Source organism: Theropithecus gelada, chromosome 7a, assembly GCF_003255815.1.
Source record: "Theropithecus gelada isolate Dixy chromosome 7a, Tgel_1.0, whole genome shotgun sequence".
NCBI lineage: Eukaryota > Metazoa > Chordata > Mammalia > Primates > Cercopithecidae > Theropithecus > Theropithecus gelada.
In genome coordinates, this window is record NC_037674.1 from 15,098,191 (window position 1) to 15,114,160 (window position 15,970).

The following is a 15,970-nucleotide window of genomic DNA, read 5'->3' on the forward strand; positions in this document are numbered from 1 at the left end:
CCCTCTAGGCGTTTGAGCAGCAAGGCACTGAAGAAGTGAGCCGCACCCCTGTCACACATCATGCAAGGGGGATAAGGGAACTCTCCCATTTCACTTCGTTTCCTGAAAACCATAATCCTGAGTCACCTGACCTAACAGTGAGAGCTGATCTCATCCCAAACATACTCTAAATCACAGCTCTCAAACTTTTTCTCAGCTCCCCTTTACAGCCTTAAAAATTATTGAGAACCCAGCGGGGCACGGTGGCTCACGCCTGTAATCCCAGCACTTTGGGGGCCAGGGTGGGCAGATCATGAGGTCAGGAGATCAGATCATGCTGGCTAACACAGTGAAACCCCGTCTCTACTAAAAATACAAAAAAAATTAGCCAAGCGTGGTGGCAGGCACCTATAGTCCCAGCTACTTGGGAGACTGAGGCAGGAGAACGGCATGAACCCAGGAGGCAGAGCTTGCAGTGAGCTGAGATCACACCACTGCACTATAGCCTGGGCGAAAGAGTGAGACTCCGTCTCAAAAAAAAAAAAAAAAAAAAAAAAAAAATTATTGAGAACCCATAGTAACTTTTCTTATGTGGGTTATAGCTATTGATAATGAACATATTAGAAATCAACACTGAAAAGTACTGTAAATATTTACTTATTAATTCACTTTCAAAAATAAAAAAACATGCTATTACTAATTATGTTAACATAAGTATCACATTTTATGACAAATAACTATATTGTCAAAAAATTAGTGAGAAGAGTGGTATTGTTCAAATTTGCAATATCTGGATGAAGGGAACACAGCTGGATTCTCATATTCTCATAGGAAGACAGTCATCCTATTGTAATCTGTTGTTTTGGCTAAAGTATATGCAGAAAATTTGGCCTCACACAGATATATGGTTAAAAAAGGAAGAAGAAACTTAATAGCCTATTCAGATAATTGGATAGTCTTCTTTGATACTACACCAAAACTTAACAGGGGTGGTTTCTTACAGGTTAACTGTTAAGTGAAGTCTGTAATCAAATCAGTGAGCTTTACGTATTTGTTCCATTAAAATCCTTGAATCTGTATTTCATGTTGAATGGATCTTTTATCCTACATTGATCATTTGGAAAACAGTGGTTAACTAAATTATGCAGACCTTCAACCTGTTAACACATTTCATTACACAAAGGCATCAGTTAATATTGCCACCAGTTTTTATAAGAAAATTCTAAGTATTGGAAAGCTATCAACCTCACAGTGACATATGCAGTTTTCCAAAACTGTAATTTTCACTCGAAAGCTCAAGTTTTACCATTGGCAACAAATACTGTCAGTAGTTATCCTCAAAGTAACATGTTTATTTTCTTAAAAAGAAGTCTACCAAATACCCATCTGAATGATAATTGTCAGTCATTCTTTCAAGTAAAAATGGTGTTCCATTACAAAAGTGGCCAGTTCAGCTCTCAACTCCAACCATCACAAAAGTACTTTTCTTCAACACAACCTTCAAACTTTGGCATACAGCATAATTGCTTTATGTATACTTCCCATTTTGCCCCACAGGATGTTAAGAAGATGCATATTTAAGGGTAAAAATTTCATAAAATTGATAGTTTTTACTGATTCATAGCCAGTGACACTGGCTATTTCTTTTTCCTGTCAGTGCCTGGTTGCAAAGAATACAATGACTACTAGTGCATTTTGGTGCCATTGTCCAGATTCATGATAAAGCACCAGGAATTTTGCTCACCATTCCTTTTATACCATCAGTACAAATGTCAGTATGGTGAACACAAAGGCAAACAGCATCTCAGTATTACTATGAAAACAGCTTTCACCTTGCAGAGCCCCTGCAAGGGTCTGAGGGACACCATCTCCCACCATATCCCCATGGCTCTGCAGACCACTTTTTGAGAAACACTATTCTAATTCAATCTGACTAGAATTAATTTATCACTATAAAAAACGTCATTTTTTAAAAATCCAAATGTTATTGGGTGGGACTATCCCCACAAATTATAGCATATATTTTATTGTACAATTTTAGTCATCAAAAAATCAATAAATTGCATCATAAAATGCAGAAATACTCCCTACTTGATTAATGTATAATGACCCAATATTTTATTAAATAACATATTTTGTTATATTTCTAATACAGGTATATTCAAGGGCTCTTAATATTCTTATAAATAAAAAGTGGTGATTACTTGCTCACAAATAGTGTATGTCTTTTTTGGTTTATTATTTCTACTCAGTTGATAAAAACACAGGTAATACTAACACCTTCAATATGACATTTGTAATTATCATTAACATTTGTAATTATCATTAGCCAATCACCTAGTGATTATCCTACCTGAACACTCAGGGATTATCTGATGTTGAACCAAATCCAGATCTTCATCTGACCCCTCTTCAGCCAATTTTATTTTCTCAGAGCAGCTTTCACGCTTATCATCATTACTAGTTCTTCTGTTCTCTGTATTACTGCTTTCGGAGTGGTCCTCTTTACCAGAGTTCAAGTTGCTTGCAGTATCAACCTAAAAATAATTTCCAAAAAACAGTTTCTGAAAACACTGTATTTTTTAAAACTTTACATTTCTAGAATGTTTTGACACTAATGGAAGCAGATGGAGAATGTACATAAATGCAATACACTAGCATTAAAGTATTCTAGAAATATAACACTCTAATTAAACATAATTTAACTACACAATTCCATGTAATAACATTTGCACCATTCTCCAGCAATCCTTAGCAATAATGGAGAAGAGTCTACATCAGTCCTGAAGGGAACTGCTATCTGCCGGGCTCTGGGATAAGGCACACCGGGCCTGCTCCTTGAGCTTACACTGGGATGGGCAGTTAAAGGTCTAATACGACAGCCACTTGCCACATGTGGCTACAGAACGGTTGAAAAGTGGTTAGTCTGAGTTGAGATGTGCTTTCTAGTGACAGTCTCCTAATCAGAACCCTGTGCTTTGGTCATTTATTTATTTCTATGATATTCACAGTTTTTCTATTTCATTTTAGTATCCCTTTACATTTTAGCAAAGTTCATTTTGAAAACCCCACTTGACACAGTTGTGTTTTCCTAAGAGAACAGAAAAGGACCTCCGTGGCCAGGTGAGGGAAAAGCAGGGATCAGAGACCCTGGGGTTGGTAAACTGTGATGAAAATCACTTCAGAAGTTAACACAGCCCCAGAGAGAGAGACAAGGCCTCCGAGAGAGAATCAGCCCCTTCTCAAAGGAGTACCTTTCCCTTCTCAACAGACAGAATGTCTCCTCCAGCCCATCTGCTCTAAGCCCTCGGTAGGTTTTGTGTTCTCTCTGCACCACATGCTCAACCATCCACCACAATCTGCAGTCGCCTCGTGAATCCCCAGGTTGGAAGACGGGCAGTGCTGAGAATGAAACTGCCAGGAATGCACGCCTGCATGGGTATGTCCCTGCCTCAGCCAGATCATAAACCCAGCAGAACTGAGCTGACTCGGTGGTAATAATCACAGCCATCATTTATGGAAGAATTACTATCAGCCATGGCCTGCCTCATTCACTCCTCACAATGACCCTATGGTGTAGGTTTCACTGCCATGAATTAACAGAGCAGAAAACAGACCTAGCCGAAAATGAAACTAGTGAAGGCCCCATTTATAAATAAGCAAAATAGTGTTTACTTTATGTAATCTGGGAGGTGGTTAAACAGGGTTCCCTAATCAAAAACATATTTCTGCCAAAGGCAGAAAAAGCCTGGAATTCCACAATATCCAGTTAATCCTTAAGGCCTTCTGTCCTGTGAAAATGCTAACATTTCTGGGAGAAGCTGCACAAGTTCTGTCCATCATTTATATTGGTATAAATGAACTTAGCAGACCTTCCTCTGAGGCTGGGTTTCACATGGGCGAATAAAGAATACACAAAAGGGAACTAGATGGATAGTATACTTCAGGGTACCCCAAGACCTTTCACACCCATCATCTCATATGATCCTAACTCAGAAAGAGCAGAAGGTAATGAGGCACAAAGGTGAAGCTGGAGAACTAAGCAAATTTCACAAATATTCCCATAGTTTCCCACCCTACTAGCTACCAACTGTCTTCCCCATCCCATTGCCCACTGGCCTCTCTATTCCTAACCCCCTTGCTCTTCTGTCCTGTGGTCTATATGTATGATTTTTCTCTCTTCCTCATTCTTAACACCACATCCCACCTCTATATATATGTGTGGGTGTGTGTGTGTGTGTATATATATATCTTTTGGACAGGGTCTCACTCTGTTGCCAAGGCTGGAGTGCAGTGGCGTGATCACGGCTCACTGCAGCCTCAACCTCCTGGGCTCAAGCAATCCTCCCACCTCAGCCTCCCCAACTAGCTGGGACCACAGGTGCATGCCACCACACCCAGCTAATTTTTGTATTTTTTAATAGAAATGGGGTTTCACCACATTGCCTAGGCTGGTCTCAAACTCCTGGGCTCAAGCAATCCACCCTCCTTGGCCTCCCAAAGTGCTGAGATTACAGGCGTGAGCCACCGTGCCCAATCTATTTTTATTCTTTGAGATAGAGTCTCACTCTGTTGACCAGGCTGGAGTGCAGTGTTGTGATCTCAGCTCACTGCAGCCTCCACCTCCCGGATTCAAGCAATTCTCCTGCCTCAGCCTCCCAAGTAGCTGGGATTACAGGCGCCCACCACCACACCCGGCTAATTTTTGTATTTTTAGTAGAGACGGGGCTTCACCATGTTGGCCAGGCTGGTCTCGAACTCCTGGGCTCAAGCAATCCTCCCACCTCGGCCTCCCACAGTGCTGGGGTTACAGACGTGAGCCACCGCGCCCAACCCCACCTCCATTTTTCATGGCTCCACGTCCCCTACTCCATACCTTTACCTTAATCGCAGGAAACACAAATGCCTCATGAAACCCCTTCCTAATATTTAGATTCCTACTTGAAACCCATGGGATTTTTACACAAATTACAACCACTGGCTCTTTAAAAAAAAAATTAATAAGCAACAACAAGCCAAAATTTTTAGAATGAGAAATATATTATCACTAAACACATGTCACTAAAACACTAATATTTTAAGCTCATTTTCTGCTGTGAAAAAAAATATTCAGTAAGAACTTAATAAAAGACAAATCTGAGCAATAAAACTAACCAGCACACCAAGATTTATTATTCAAACAATATGTAAGGTTTTCTAGACGTTGAATGATTTGCAATCAGCAGTCAGCATACAATATATTTGTAGCTTTCTTCCCCAATCTAAGGTGAACCTTGCTGATTTTCTATGAACTTGATTAACACAAATCACAACTTTGAAAACTCTGCTTTCAATATAATTGTCAAAGTTCAGACTGGCTAATAAATATTCTAGAGTTTAACCTGTAGCTTAGCAGGTTGAAATAAAATCTGAGTTTACGTGATCACTGATATTCTGGTTTTAATAAGTCTTGAATGAAGTAATATTAATCTGTGTATTAAAACATGTATAAGTATTAATATCATGAAGTTGCTACTTAAAAAAAATTGTCACCCAGAAATAAATAAGCAGGAATACTAATTCTATGCTATTCTAAAATTTGCAATCTGGACAACCTAGTGAGACCCCGTCTCTATTTAAAATTTTTTAAAAAAGAAATTAGCCACGTGTATTAACATGCATGAATATCAAATGTACTATGTATGCTAGGATATAAAAGCCAGTGTGAAAAGCTACATACGTATGATTCCATTTATACAACCTTCTGGAAAAGGAAAAAAAAAAGGGACAGAGAATAGGTCACTAATGTTAAGGGATTAAGAGTGACATTGGATTATTTACAAAGTAAAAGAATGAAAAAATGTTTTGAGGGATGATGGAACAAACTGTTCTATATCTTGACTGTAATGGTAGTTATATCACTCAATCTGCTTGCCAAAACTGTACACCAAAAAGTGAATTTTATTGTATGTGAATTTTTTAACCAATAACTAAAAGTTAATAGATCAATTGAGATACAATATTAATACATCAGAAGATTTAATATCACAAAGTTAGAAATTCTCCCCAAATTAATCTGTAAAGTGAAAGCAATTTCAATCAAAACCCCAACTGGATTTTTCAGAACTTAAAAAACTGATCTAAAGTACATATAGTCCAGGCGCGGTGGCTCACGCCTATAATCTCAGCACTCTGGGAGGCTGAGGCATGTGGATCGCCTGAGGTCAGGAGTTCAAGACTAGCCTGGCCAACATGGTGAAATCCCATATCTACCAAAAATAGAAAAATTAAGTGGGTCTATTGGTTTGTGCCTGTAGCCCCAGCTATTCAGGAGGCCGAGACAGGAAAATCACTTGAACCCAGGAGGCAGAGGTTGCAGTGAGCCTAGATCACACCATTGTATTCCGGCCTGGGCAAAATAGTGAGACTCAAAAAAAAAAAAAAAAAATACATATAGAAGAGCAAAAAGCCAAGGATAGTTAAGACAGTCCTGAAAAAAAAAAAAATATGGAAAAGCCACTATCAGATATCAGTAATTATTACAAAGCTGTAAGAGTTAACACACCATATGGTAGTGATGCAGGACTAGATGAAACAAAACTGCATTTTGTACAAAGTCACTTACAGCTAGGGTTCTGGACATAGGTTAGGATAATCTGATTAGATGAACCTGCACAAGATTTAGAAAGCACATGTGAGGTAGAAGCATCTTCCTAAGTTTCTGATAGGAAGCTGGCAGAAAAATATCAAAGGCAGCCATCTCTGCATGTCTAGTCACCAGCTTTGTGGTTCTGAGGGACTTGGGGCAGTGGCGGAAGCAGCAGCAGCAACTTTCTGATCTCTGGATTACAGCTCTGGTGGCGTGACCTAAGAACCCATAATCCAGGGGAAGCCCCCTCCCTCAACTCCCTTTCTTGCTGGTCGTCTGTTGACTTTGAGGTCTTCTGTTGATTTCGAGGAACTAAACTCTTCTTTGCAGTGGGGGAGGTAGAGGGGGAACACAGTCTCACTTTGTCACCTAGGCTGCAGTGCAGTGGCACAATCGTAGCTCACTGCAGCCTTCAACTCCTGAAATCAAGCTATCCTCTTGCCTCAGCCTCCCGAGTAGCTGGGAATACAGGCATGTGCCACCATGTCCCGCTAATTTTTTTAATTTTTTGTAGAGTTAGGGTCTCGTAATGTTGCCCAGGCTTTAACTCTTATATTCAATCCCTTTCTGCTTGAAATACCTAGAGTGCTACTCCTGAACCACATCATGACAGACAAAACTCTAAGAGTTCCATAATGGAGAAGCTAGTCTACAGATTAAAAAAAGAGTATGAATTCATTAACTTGCAAAAATTTTTTTCATTATAATGTTCAAATTATTCATTTCCTAACACCTTAAAAGAAATAAATGAGAAAACTAATGCTTTAAATAAAAAAAATCAAGTCTGGATATTTTAAGGGAAAAAAAAGGGACAGCTAAAGAAAAAAAAAAAGGTCACAGCCAGATAATACCTAATGGGGTTTGGCTCTGTGTCCCCACCCAAATCTCATGTCGAATTGTAATTCCCAGTGTTGGAGGAGGGGCCTGGTGGTAGGCGACTGAATCATTGCTGTTATTGTGATGGCGTTCTCAGGAAATTTGGTTGTTTGAAAGTGTGTAGCACCTCCTCCTTCACTTTCTCTCTCTCCTCTGCTCCAGCCATGTAGGACGTGCCAGCTTCCCCTTCACCTTCGGCCATGATTGTAAGTTTCCTGAGGCCTCCCCAGCCATGCTTCCTGTACAGCCTGTGGAACCACGCAAACCTCCTTTCTTTATACACTTCCCCGTCGCAGGTAGTTATTTTACAGCAATGTGAGAAAGGACTAACACAATATACCTACCAAATATACATCACATGACCTTTACTAAACCATTTTTTTAAAATACTGAACCTTTTTAAGTAAGTGTTTTTAGTCAAAGTCAATGGTGGCATATTAGATGTTAGAATACAAAACTTCCTTATAAAGAAAAAAAGAGTCAATGCACAAGTTTTAACAAAGTACAATGTAGAGAAATAAACTACACTCCAAAAAAAGAAAGGAGAAAAAGGAAAGCGGGAGGGAGGGGAGGAGCAGAGGGAGGAGAGAGAGAGAGAGAGGGAAGGAATGGAGTAGAGTTTTTCTCGTATTAATCTAGATTAAACCCAAGAAATCTGCAAGTGCTCCCCGAACACACTGTCTAAGAAGAAAATTTAAAATGGGATGTTAAAACCACCTTAGTTTCATCAACTGCTGAGAAGTTAGGGGAAGGAGTTTAAATCTTTTCTAAACAGTAAATTACCTTGCAGGATGCTGGTTCTGTTGAGAGCACCTCCAAAGACGCATTTGAACTTCTGCTCCCAGGGCGTATTCTTGAATTTGAAGCTGGTTTTGAAATTCCATCTAGGTTTCCCTTTATAATATCCATTGAAATCCTGGGACAACAAATAAAATATTTAATACCAAGCGACTTGGATATTTAAATCTTTCATTAGTTAGTGTTAATATCCAATTACTCAGAGGCTTTGTTTTAAAGATTATGTTGCTACTGAAGTCACACTTAAGGGTTCCCCAGCTTCACCAAAAGACATCTTGTGTACCCGGATTGTTAAATCTTATGCCACAGTATACATAAAATATACTGCCCAGGATGTTAGATACTGAATATGGCTAAAAGAGAATGCAGAAGTGAATGCCATCTCGGTTGCTTCCTGGGCCTCCAGGAAAAAACACTTCCTGTGTCCCTGGTCTTCCCCGAGGGAACATTCAGGGGCACTGCTGTCTCTCAAGCAAGATCCACTTCATCTTAGTGATTGCTAAGTCCCTCCTGCTACTTTATTTTTTGAAAATGAGTCTCACCCTGTCACCCAGGCTGGATGGGGACAGTGGCGCGATCTTGGCTCCCCGCAACCTCTGCCGCCCAGGTTCAAGCAATTCTCCCTACCTCAGCCTCCCAAGTAGCTGGGATTATAGGAGCCCGCCACCACACCCAGCTTGTGTGTGTGTGTGTGTGTTTGTGTGTGTGTGTGTGTGTGTGTGTGTAAGTAGAGACAGGTGACCTCATGTGATCTGCCGCCTCGGCCTCCCAAAGTCCCCTTGCTACTTTCTTTCAGTTTTGCCTTCATTTTTGTAGCCTTGCCCACTCTAGCTCAGCCTTCTTCCCTCTCAGCTCTGATTTCTTCTCTCCCCTGTGGTGCTGCATTTTCATGGAGTACCTAAGCACTGCTCTCATTTTATCAACTCTCTCCTTCTAAAACCCATAATTCTATTTCTACCCTCTGAAGCAAGAGAACAAAATCTATTTCCCTCATTAGAGGACAGATTTTCATTATCTGGCTACACATTACCAATCTATTTAACTATTTTTCATGTGATATTATCCACAGGCCTCTCACCACCCTGGCTGTTCTATATCTAGTGCTATTTCCGGAAGCAGGAAATACTAGGAGGGGTGGCATAAGCTAGAGACACAGTGAGCGATGCTGCACATTGATCCTTCCAAACCGTGTGGCCTACCAAGACCATTCCAGCTCTGTCCTGTGACACTGGGGCAACACGCATGCTGAGTCAAACGGGAAGAGAGAGAGAATTCCAGCTTTTGCCCTCTCATACTCGGCTTTGCATGTGAATGGGTGCCTTCCAACAAATCCTTTCCTAAATTCCTACCAATTATACACTCAACCATAACAGAATGAAAAAGGCAATTGCTTCTACCCAACAATGTTCTTTTCTTATCCTATGAAATGACTCATCTTTCTTCTGCTTGTTGAACAGCAGAGGCAGGGTCCAGAGAAGCTGTGGACACAGGAGAAAGCACAAATACAAACAACCTGAGGCTTCACCTAGGTACACAGAGCGATGTTATGGCTTGACTTCCAACTATTCAATGTGCCAAAGCTTATGCTTAAGAGACCAGGAGGTCAGCTCTTCCCATCTCAGCAAATGAAAAAGGCATTGATCTCAACATTATTCAAACTCTGCAAAAGGGTTTGGGCTCACTCAGGAAAGCACTGACATTATTATTGTGGGATGATGAATCACCCTGGCCCCTCACATCACAACCAAAAAGCATAAGTCACCAAAAGGCCAAATGTCTTGTAAACGCCCTAAGCAGCCTGTCAAGGGAGACTTATTGCTGCTTGCAGAGGGAGCAATGAGATGCAAGCATGCGCAGAGCCGCATAATACATGTCAATAAAGGCAGAGACACAAGGAACCAACAATGACCTGGATCAGCTAAAGGGCTCCACAAATCTTTCATTCTGCTTTAGAAATAGGTCTGTTCTATTAGGTTCACTCCTGAAAATAATAAATTAAATAAAATGCAGTTCCTGAGGTAGGTGGGGATGCAGTAACAGACTATCTTATGAATTTGGCCATCTAGAAAAAGGTATGGATAAAGGGTATTAAAATTGGATCTTACAGATGTATTTAAGCATTTGGAAAGAAATTGTAACTGCCACATAGAAATTCCAGAAGAAAAATAAAGCCCTGTACAAGAAAAAAAGCAATCAAACAATATGTAAATAGTTATAATTATGTAAGCATTGAATGTTGACTTAACCAAATATTATGCCTTAATTATACTGAGCGTACGCAAGAAGGAGTGCACAAAAGGAAGCGAGTAGTAACAGAAATGTAATCTGTTATCATAGGAAATCAAAGAGACTGTCCAGAAATTGATAAAGCCAAACAATAGTTAAATATAATACTTTAATGAAAGTAAAAACTAATTTTATAAGTAATAAAAAATATGAAATCTCCAACAGACTGGAAGGAACATAAATTTATAAACATAAAGATAAATTTCATAATCATAGAATTAATGACTTAGTAAGCATGACACTAAGAGCATAAATCAAAAAGGGAAATAACAGATGTGGCTACATAATAATTAATGCTCTTGAGTCTCAAACATGAAAAAGAACTCTTAAGTGAAATTAAAAGGAACCTGAGAAACTGGGGAAAATAAATGCAACATAGATGACATACAAAAGTTTAATACATTCACATATTTATAGAGCTCTTACCAATCAGTAAGAAAAAAAAATTCTAATAGAAAACTGGGTAAAGATTTTAAAATGAAATGCACATATCAAAAAAATAAGAGAAAGACATACAAATTGTCGACAATCCCACTTTAAAAAGTCCAATTTCTCTAATTAAAGGAATATACACAAGGGGACCTGAAAGATGATGACACATCAAGGAAGTAAGAGTAGTGGGTTCTGGATTGGTGGGTTCCTGGATGTTCTTGTACCCTTGCTTATCTTATTTTCTGTTTTGCTATTAACTATATCTTATATTTATAACTAAAGAATTCATTTATTATAGAAAGATCTCTAGAATGTACTAAAAGGTATTTGAAAATAAATTAAAAATCACCCAATGGCCCACCAACCTGAGCTAAACACTATTGGTACATCTCTTTCCCATTTTTACTCTACGTGTTTTTCAACAAAATTGGACTAACGTGTTTCTCGCCACTACATAATGAGCATTTTCTTATGACATTAAAACACTTCAAAATAGAATCGTATTTACTTCACGATACTTGATTGAATAGACAGATTAGATATATGACCAGATCCTAAATTGTAACAAGTGCCAACTTTTTGTAATATTCATTTCAAATAAGATTAATTTAAAGTTTTTCATACAGGCTTGTGAGAAATGCAATCAACATAGATGAATTAAAGCCAACATGGAGACATATGGCTGCTATAATTTGGTATTTTGAGATGAATAAAAGAATCAAAAGAAAATGAATCCTCCTCGGTTGAGTCATTATGAATAGCAAGCCTTTAAAGAGTGGGACTAATTTATTTTCATTATTTTTATGTCTAAAAATTATTTATGTATGGTCAATTTTTTTCCTTTATATATTTGTGTATTGTGTAAGGAATACTTGCCCATGCAGAAAAACATCAAATAATACAGGTGAACATAAAAAATGTTTTAAGTCAAAATTCAGCTTACCCCAAGAATTAGTGTTAATAGAGACTTGCAAGTCTCACTTTTTTAGGCATATGCAAACCTTCTATCCTTTATACCCACCGACTCCTCCCCAATGCAAACACATGCAAACGGCATGGTGCTTTGCAACTTGCTTTTTCACAATTAACAATCTATTTCATATATTTTTCTATATCACCATTTATAGATATACGTCATGCTTTCAAACAACAGCATAATATCCCATACGTGTAGCACTTTTTTAATCAGTTAACTTTGGTGGTATATAGAATATTTGCTATTAAAAGCAATTCTAAAACTTGCTCAAGATGTATCACAGATCTAAAGTAAAACTTAACACTACAAAATTTTATTTTTGTCATTACTGTTGTTATTGTATCTGTAGTAAAGACGGGGTTTCACCATGTTGGCCAGGCTGGCCTCGAACCCCTGACCTCAAGTGATCTGCCTGCCTCAGCCTCTCAAACTGCTGGGATTATAGGGGTGAGCCACCAGTCCCGGCCAAAACCATAAAATTTCTAAAAAATACATGTGACTGTGGGTTAGGCAAAAATTTCTTACATACAACATCAAAGGCATGATTCATAAAAGAAAATATTGACAAATTGGAAGGCATCAAAATGTAAAACTTGTACTCTTCAAAAGATGTTAAGACAAGGAAAACAAAACCCAAAGACTAGAAGTCTTTGGGTATCTGACACATATCTAACAAAGGACGCATATCATGAATATATAAACAAGTATCAAGACTCACTAACAAGAAAACAAAGGATTTGGACACACACATCACCCAAGATGATGTATGGATGTCAAAAGAGCACCTGAAGAGATGTTCATCATTATTACTTCTCAAAAAAACGAAATAAAAATCACAATGAGATACCACTACACACCTATTTAAATGACAAAAATTAATTTTTTAGAAAACTGACAATACCAAGTGCTGACAAAGTTGGAAGCAACTTTAACACTCATACTGCCAGTGACAATGCAAAATCATCACTTTTCAAAACTGCTTGGCAGTTTCTTACAGTTAAACATATACTTACCATATGACTCCACAATCTCATTCATATTTACCTAGGAAACGAAAACATATTCACACACACACACACACACAAAAACTATACATGCATATTTATACCAGTTTCATTAATAACAGCCAACAACTGGAAAGAACCCATCCGAATGTGCCTCAAGTAGGAAATGGATAAAAACACGTAGGAAATGCATAAATATACGACTGTACATCCATACAATGGACTATTGTGTCCAGAATTGGTTCCAGAATTGGTTCCTTCCGGTGGGTTCTTGGTCTCCCTGATTTCCAGAATGAAGCCACGGACCCTTGCCGTGAGTGTTACAGTTCTTAAAGATGTGTGTCCCGAGTTTGTTCCTTCAGCTGTTCAGATGTGTCCAGAGTTTCTTCCTCCCGGTGGGTTCGTGGTCTCACTGGCTTCGGGAGTGAAGCTGCAGACCTCTGTGGTGACTGTTACAGCTCATAAAAGTAGTGCGGACCCAAAGAGTGAGCAGCCACAAGATTTACTGCAAAGAGTGAAAGAACAAACCCCCCACAAAGTGAAAGGGCACCCCAGCACGTTGCCGCTGCTGGTTCCAGTGGCCAGCTTTTATTCCCTTATTTGGCCCCACCCTCATCCTGCTGATTGGTCCATTTTACAGAGAGCTGATTGGTCCATTTTACAGAGCACTGATTAGTTCATTTTACAGAGAGCTGATTGGTCCGTTTTTACAGAGTGCTGATTGGTGTGTTTACAAACCTTTAGCTAGACATAGAGTGCTGATTGGTGCATTTTTACAGAGTGCTGATTGGTGCATTTACAATCCTTTAGCTAGACACAGAGCACTGATTGGTGTGTTTACAATCCTTTAGCTAGACAGAAAAGTTCTCCAAGTCCCCAACCAACCCAGAAGCCCAGCCGGCTTCATCTCTCACTATTAGCAACATAAAGGAACAAACAACAGATACACAGAACACGAATGAATAGCAACTGCATGATGCTAAGCTGAAAGAAACCTGATTCAAAAGGCCACAGGGTGTTTGCTTCCATCAATATGACAGTCTGGAATGGGCAAAATTACAGGAACAAAAAACTAAGTGGTTGCCAGCAATAGGGTTAGGGAAGGGGTTAACTACAAAGAGCACTAGGGAATTTGGGGTTCATGACGAAACTTCCATATTCTGATTGTAGTGGCTGGTAATTACATAACTGTATGCATTTGTCAAAACTCATAGAACTTTAGATTAAATGGGTGAGGCTTGCCATAAGTTATACCTCAATTGTAAGTTAATATCTTTGTGCCAATATTTCTTTAGCTATGGTCATACATCCATAAAATAAATTAGAATTGCTGAGTCAAAGAACAATTATGTTTCAACTTTTGGTAGTTCGCCAAATTGTACTCCAAAAAGGCTGCACCAAATTACACTACTTCCCCAACAGTGGACTGGGGCCCATCTGATTATGTCAAAGTTGTTTCATCTTCTCCAGTCTGAGAGGTGTAAAAGGTATCTGTGAATTTGGTTTACGTTTCTTCACGAGAAAAGTTGAGTCTCTAATCAATTGTTTGCTGTTTGCATCTTTTTATTTTACCTGTGAAATGCCTATTTGCATCCTTTGCCGTTTACGGTCTAGTTTAAATGGCTGGTGATCAGTTATAGATCTTGGTGGGAAGATCTAGATCTCGGGAAAGTGGAAGCCTTGGTTGGTTACAGGTCCTAATGTTAGGTGATTCCTGGAGAAACAGCCTCCGCGGAGGCAGAAGCCCTTGGGGCCCCGCCCCCAATAAGCCCGCCCCCGCCCTCTCATTGGCCATGTCCGCTCTCACTGACAGTCCATCTACGAGCCAAGCGGCCCGATGCACCTCCACCCCGCCCACTCCTCGGCGCACCGCCCCGCGACCGAGCTCCGCCCCCGTCTGCGCGGCCCCTCACCTTCCCGCCGGGCCGCCTCGAGGAACTGGCCGCCGGCAGTCAGAGCGCAGACGGCCGCAGAAGCGCGCCGCCGACACTCGCCGAGCCAGCCACTTCCCCACAGAGAAGAGGGATCTCTCCCGCCACCTCAGCCTCTCTAGTGGTGGAACAAGCCGCCAGTTCAAAGCCCTCCTGCCTGTAGCACCGCTGTTTCTCTGGCAACTAGATGCGCGACGCTTCCGGTCTCGCGATAGGGGAAAGGGCCGTACCATCCGGAAATGGGACGGGGGCCGGCTGCTGCTGGAGGCCGGCGAGCTGGACGGCGCGGCTGTGTCCCTCCGTCTTCGCGGCCGATCGTGGGGGTGGGGAGCGATTTGTTCGTCTTTAGGTTGGATTCGGAACGGGGACGTCTGAATGCTTGTGTATCTCTGTCCCTCAGGTTGCTGTGATGCCTTACAGGTCAGCTATTCTCTCCGAGCAGTTTCACCCTCCGCAAAATGGGAACAATAATAATTCTCTTCTCACAAGACTTGTGCAGCTCAAAAAGACCATGTATGTGAAGCTCTAGTAAATTTGGGGTGCTATGGAAATTTTAAAAATATTAGTTTTGCACAGATTTGGCTACAGTCAAAAAGTTATAATTGCTTGTTGCACCTTCTTTCATTTCGCAGTTTCTCTAATTCTCAGTGCACGAAAATTATTTCCCTACGTCCACAAACTGATTTTCCTCACCTCCAGTGCCATCAGATTTCTCCTGCTTCCCAGCACGTTACCGTTTACAGAGCATTTTCACATTCATGGCTCCTTTGTCCTCATTGTTTTAACTGGATAAGATGTGGTTTTTTTCAGCGAAGCAAATAGTCACAGGTTGAGTTGCCGGAAGACCACAGCTGCGGTCTAGGCCAGTGCTGGATATTAAAAACCTGGCTATAAATGTCACGCCTATGCTCCTGAATCCTGCATCTTATCACCAGCCCAGACTTCCCTGAACTCCAGACTCCTTTACCTAACTGCCTATTTGACATATCCACTTAGATGTGTAAACATCTCAAACTTAACACAGGAAAAAAGAACTTCTCCAGAGTCCCCCACCCACTCT

The 15,970-nt window shown here is 40.2% G+C and overlaps 1 protein-coding gene across 2 annotated transcripts in view; it reads right to left on the bottom strand.

Moving 5' to 3' along the window:
* Positions 1–15,097, bottom strand: part of FSIP1 (fibrous sheath interacting protein 1) — a 190,190-nt gene extending 175,093 nt beyond the window's left edge. For both annotated transcript variants that reach the window (XM_025390805.1, XM_025390806.1), the window contains exons 1-3: positions 14,893–15,097; positions 8,267–8,399; positions 2,333–2,516 (exon numbers count right to left, since the gene is read on the bottom strand). In XM_025390805.1, coding sequence (XP_025246590.1) covers positions 2,333–2,516; positions 8,267–8,392 — 310 coding nt within the window. In that variant the 5' untranslated portion in view covers positions 8,393–8,399; positions 14,893–15,097. The remainder of the gene's footprint in view (positions 1–2,332; positions 2,517–8,266; positions 8,400–14,892) is intronic.
* Positions 15,098–15,970: the final 873 nt, after the last annotated feature.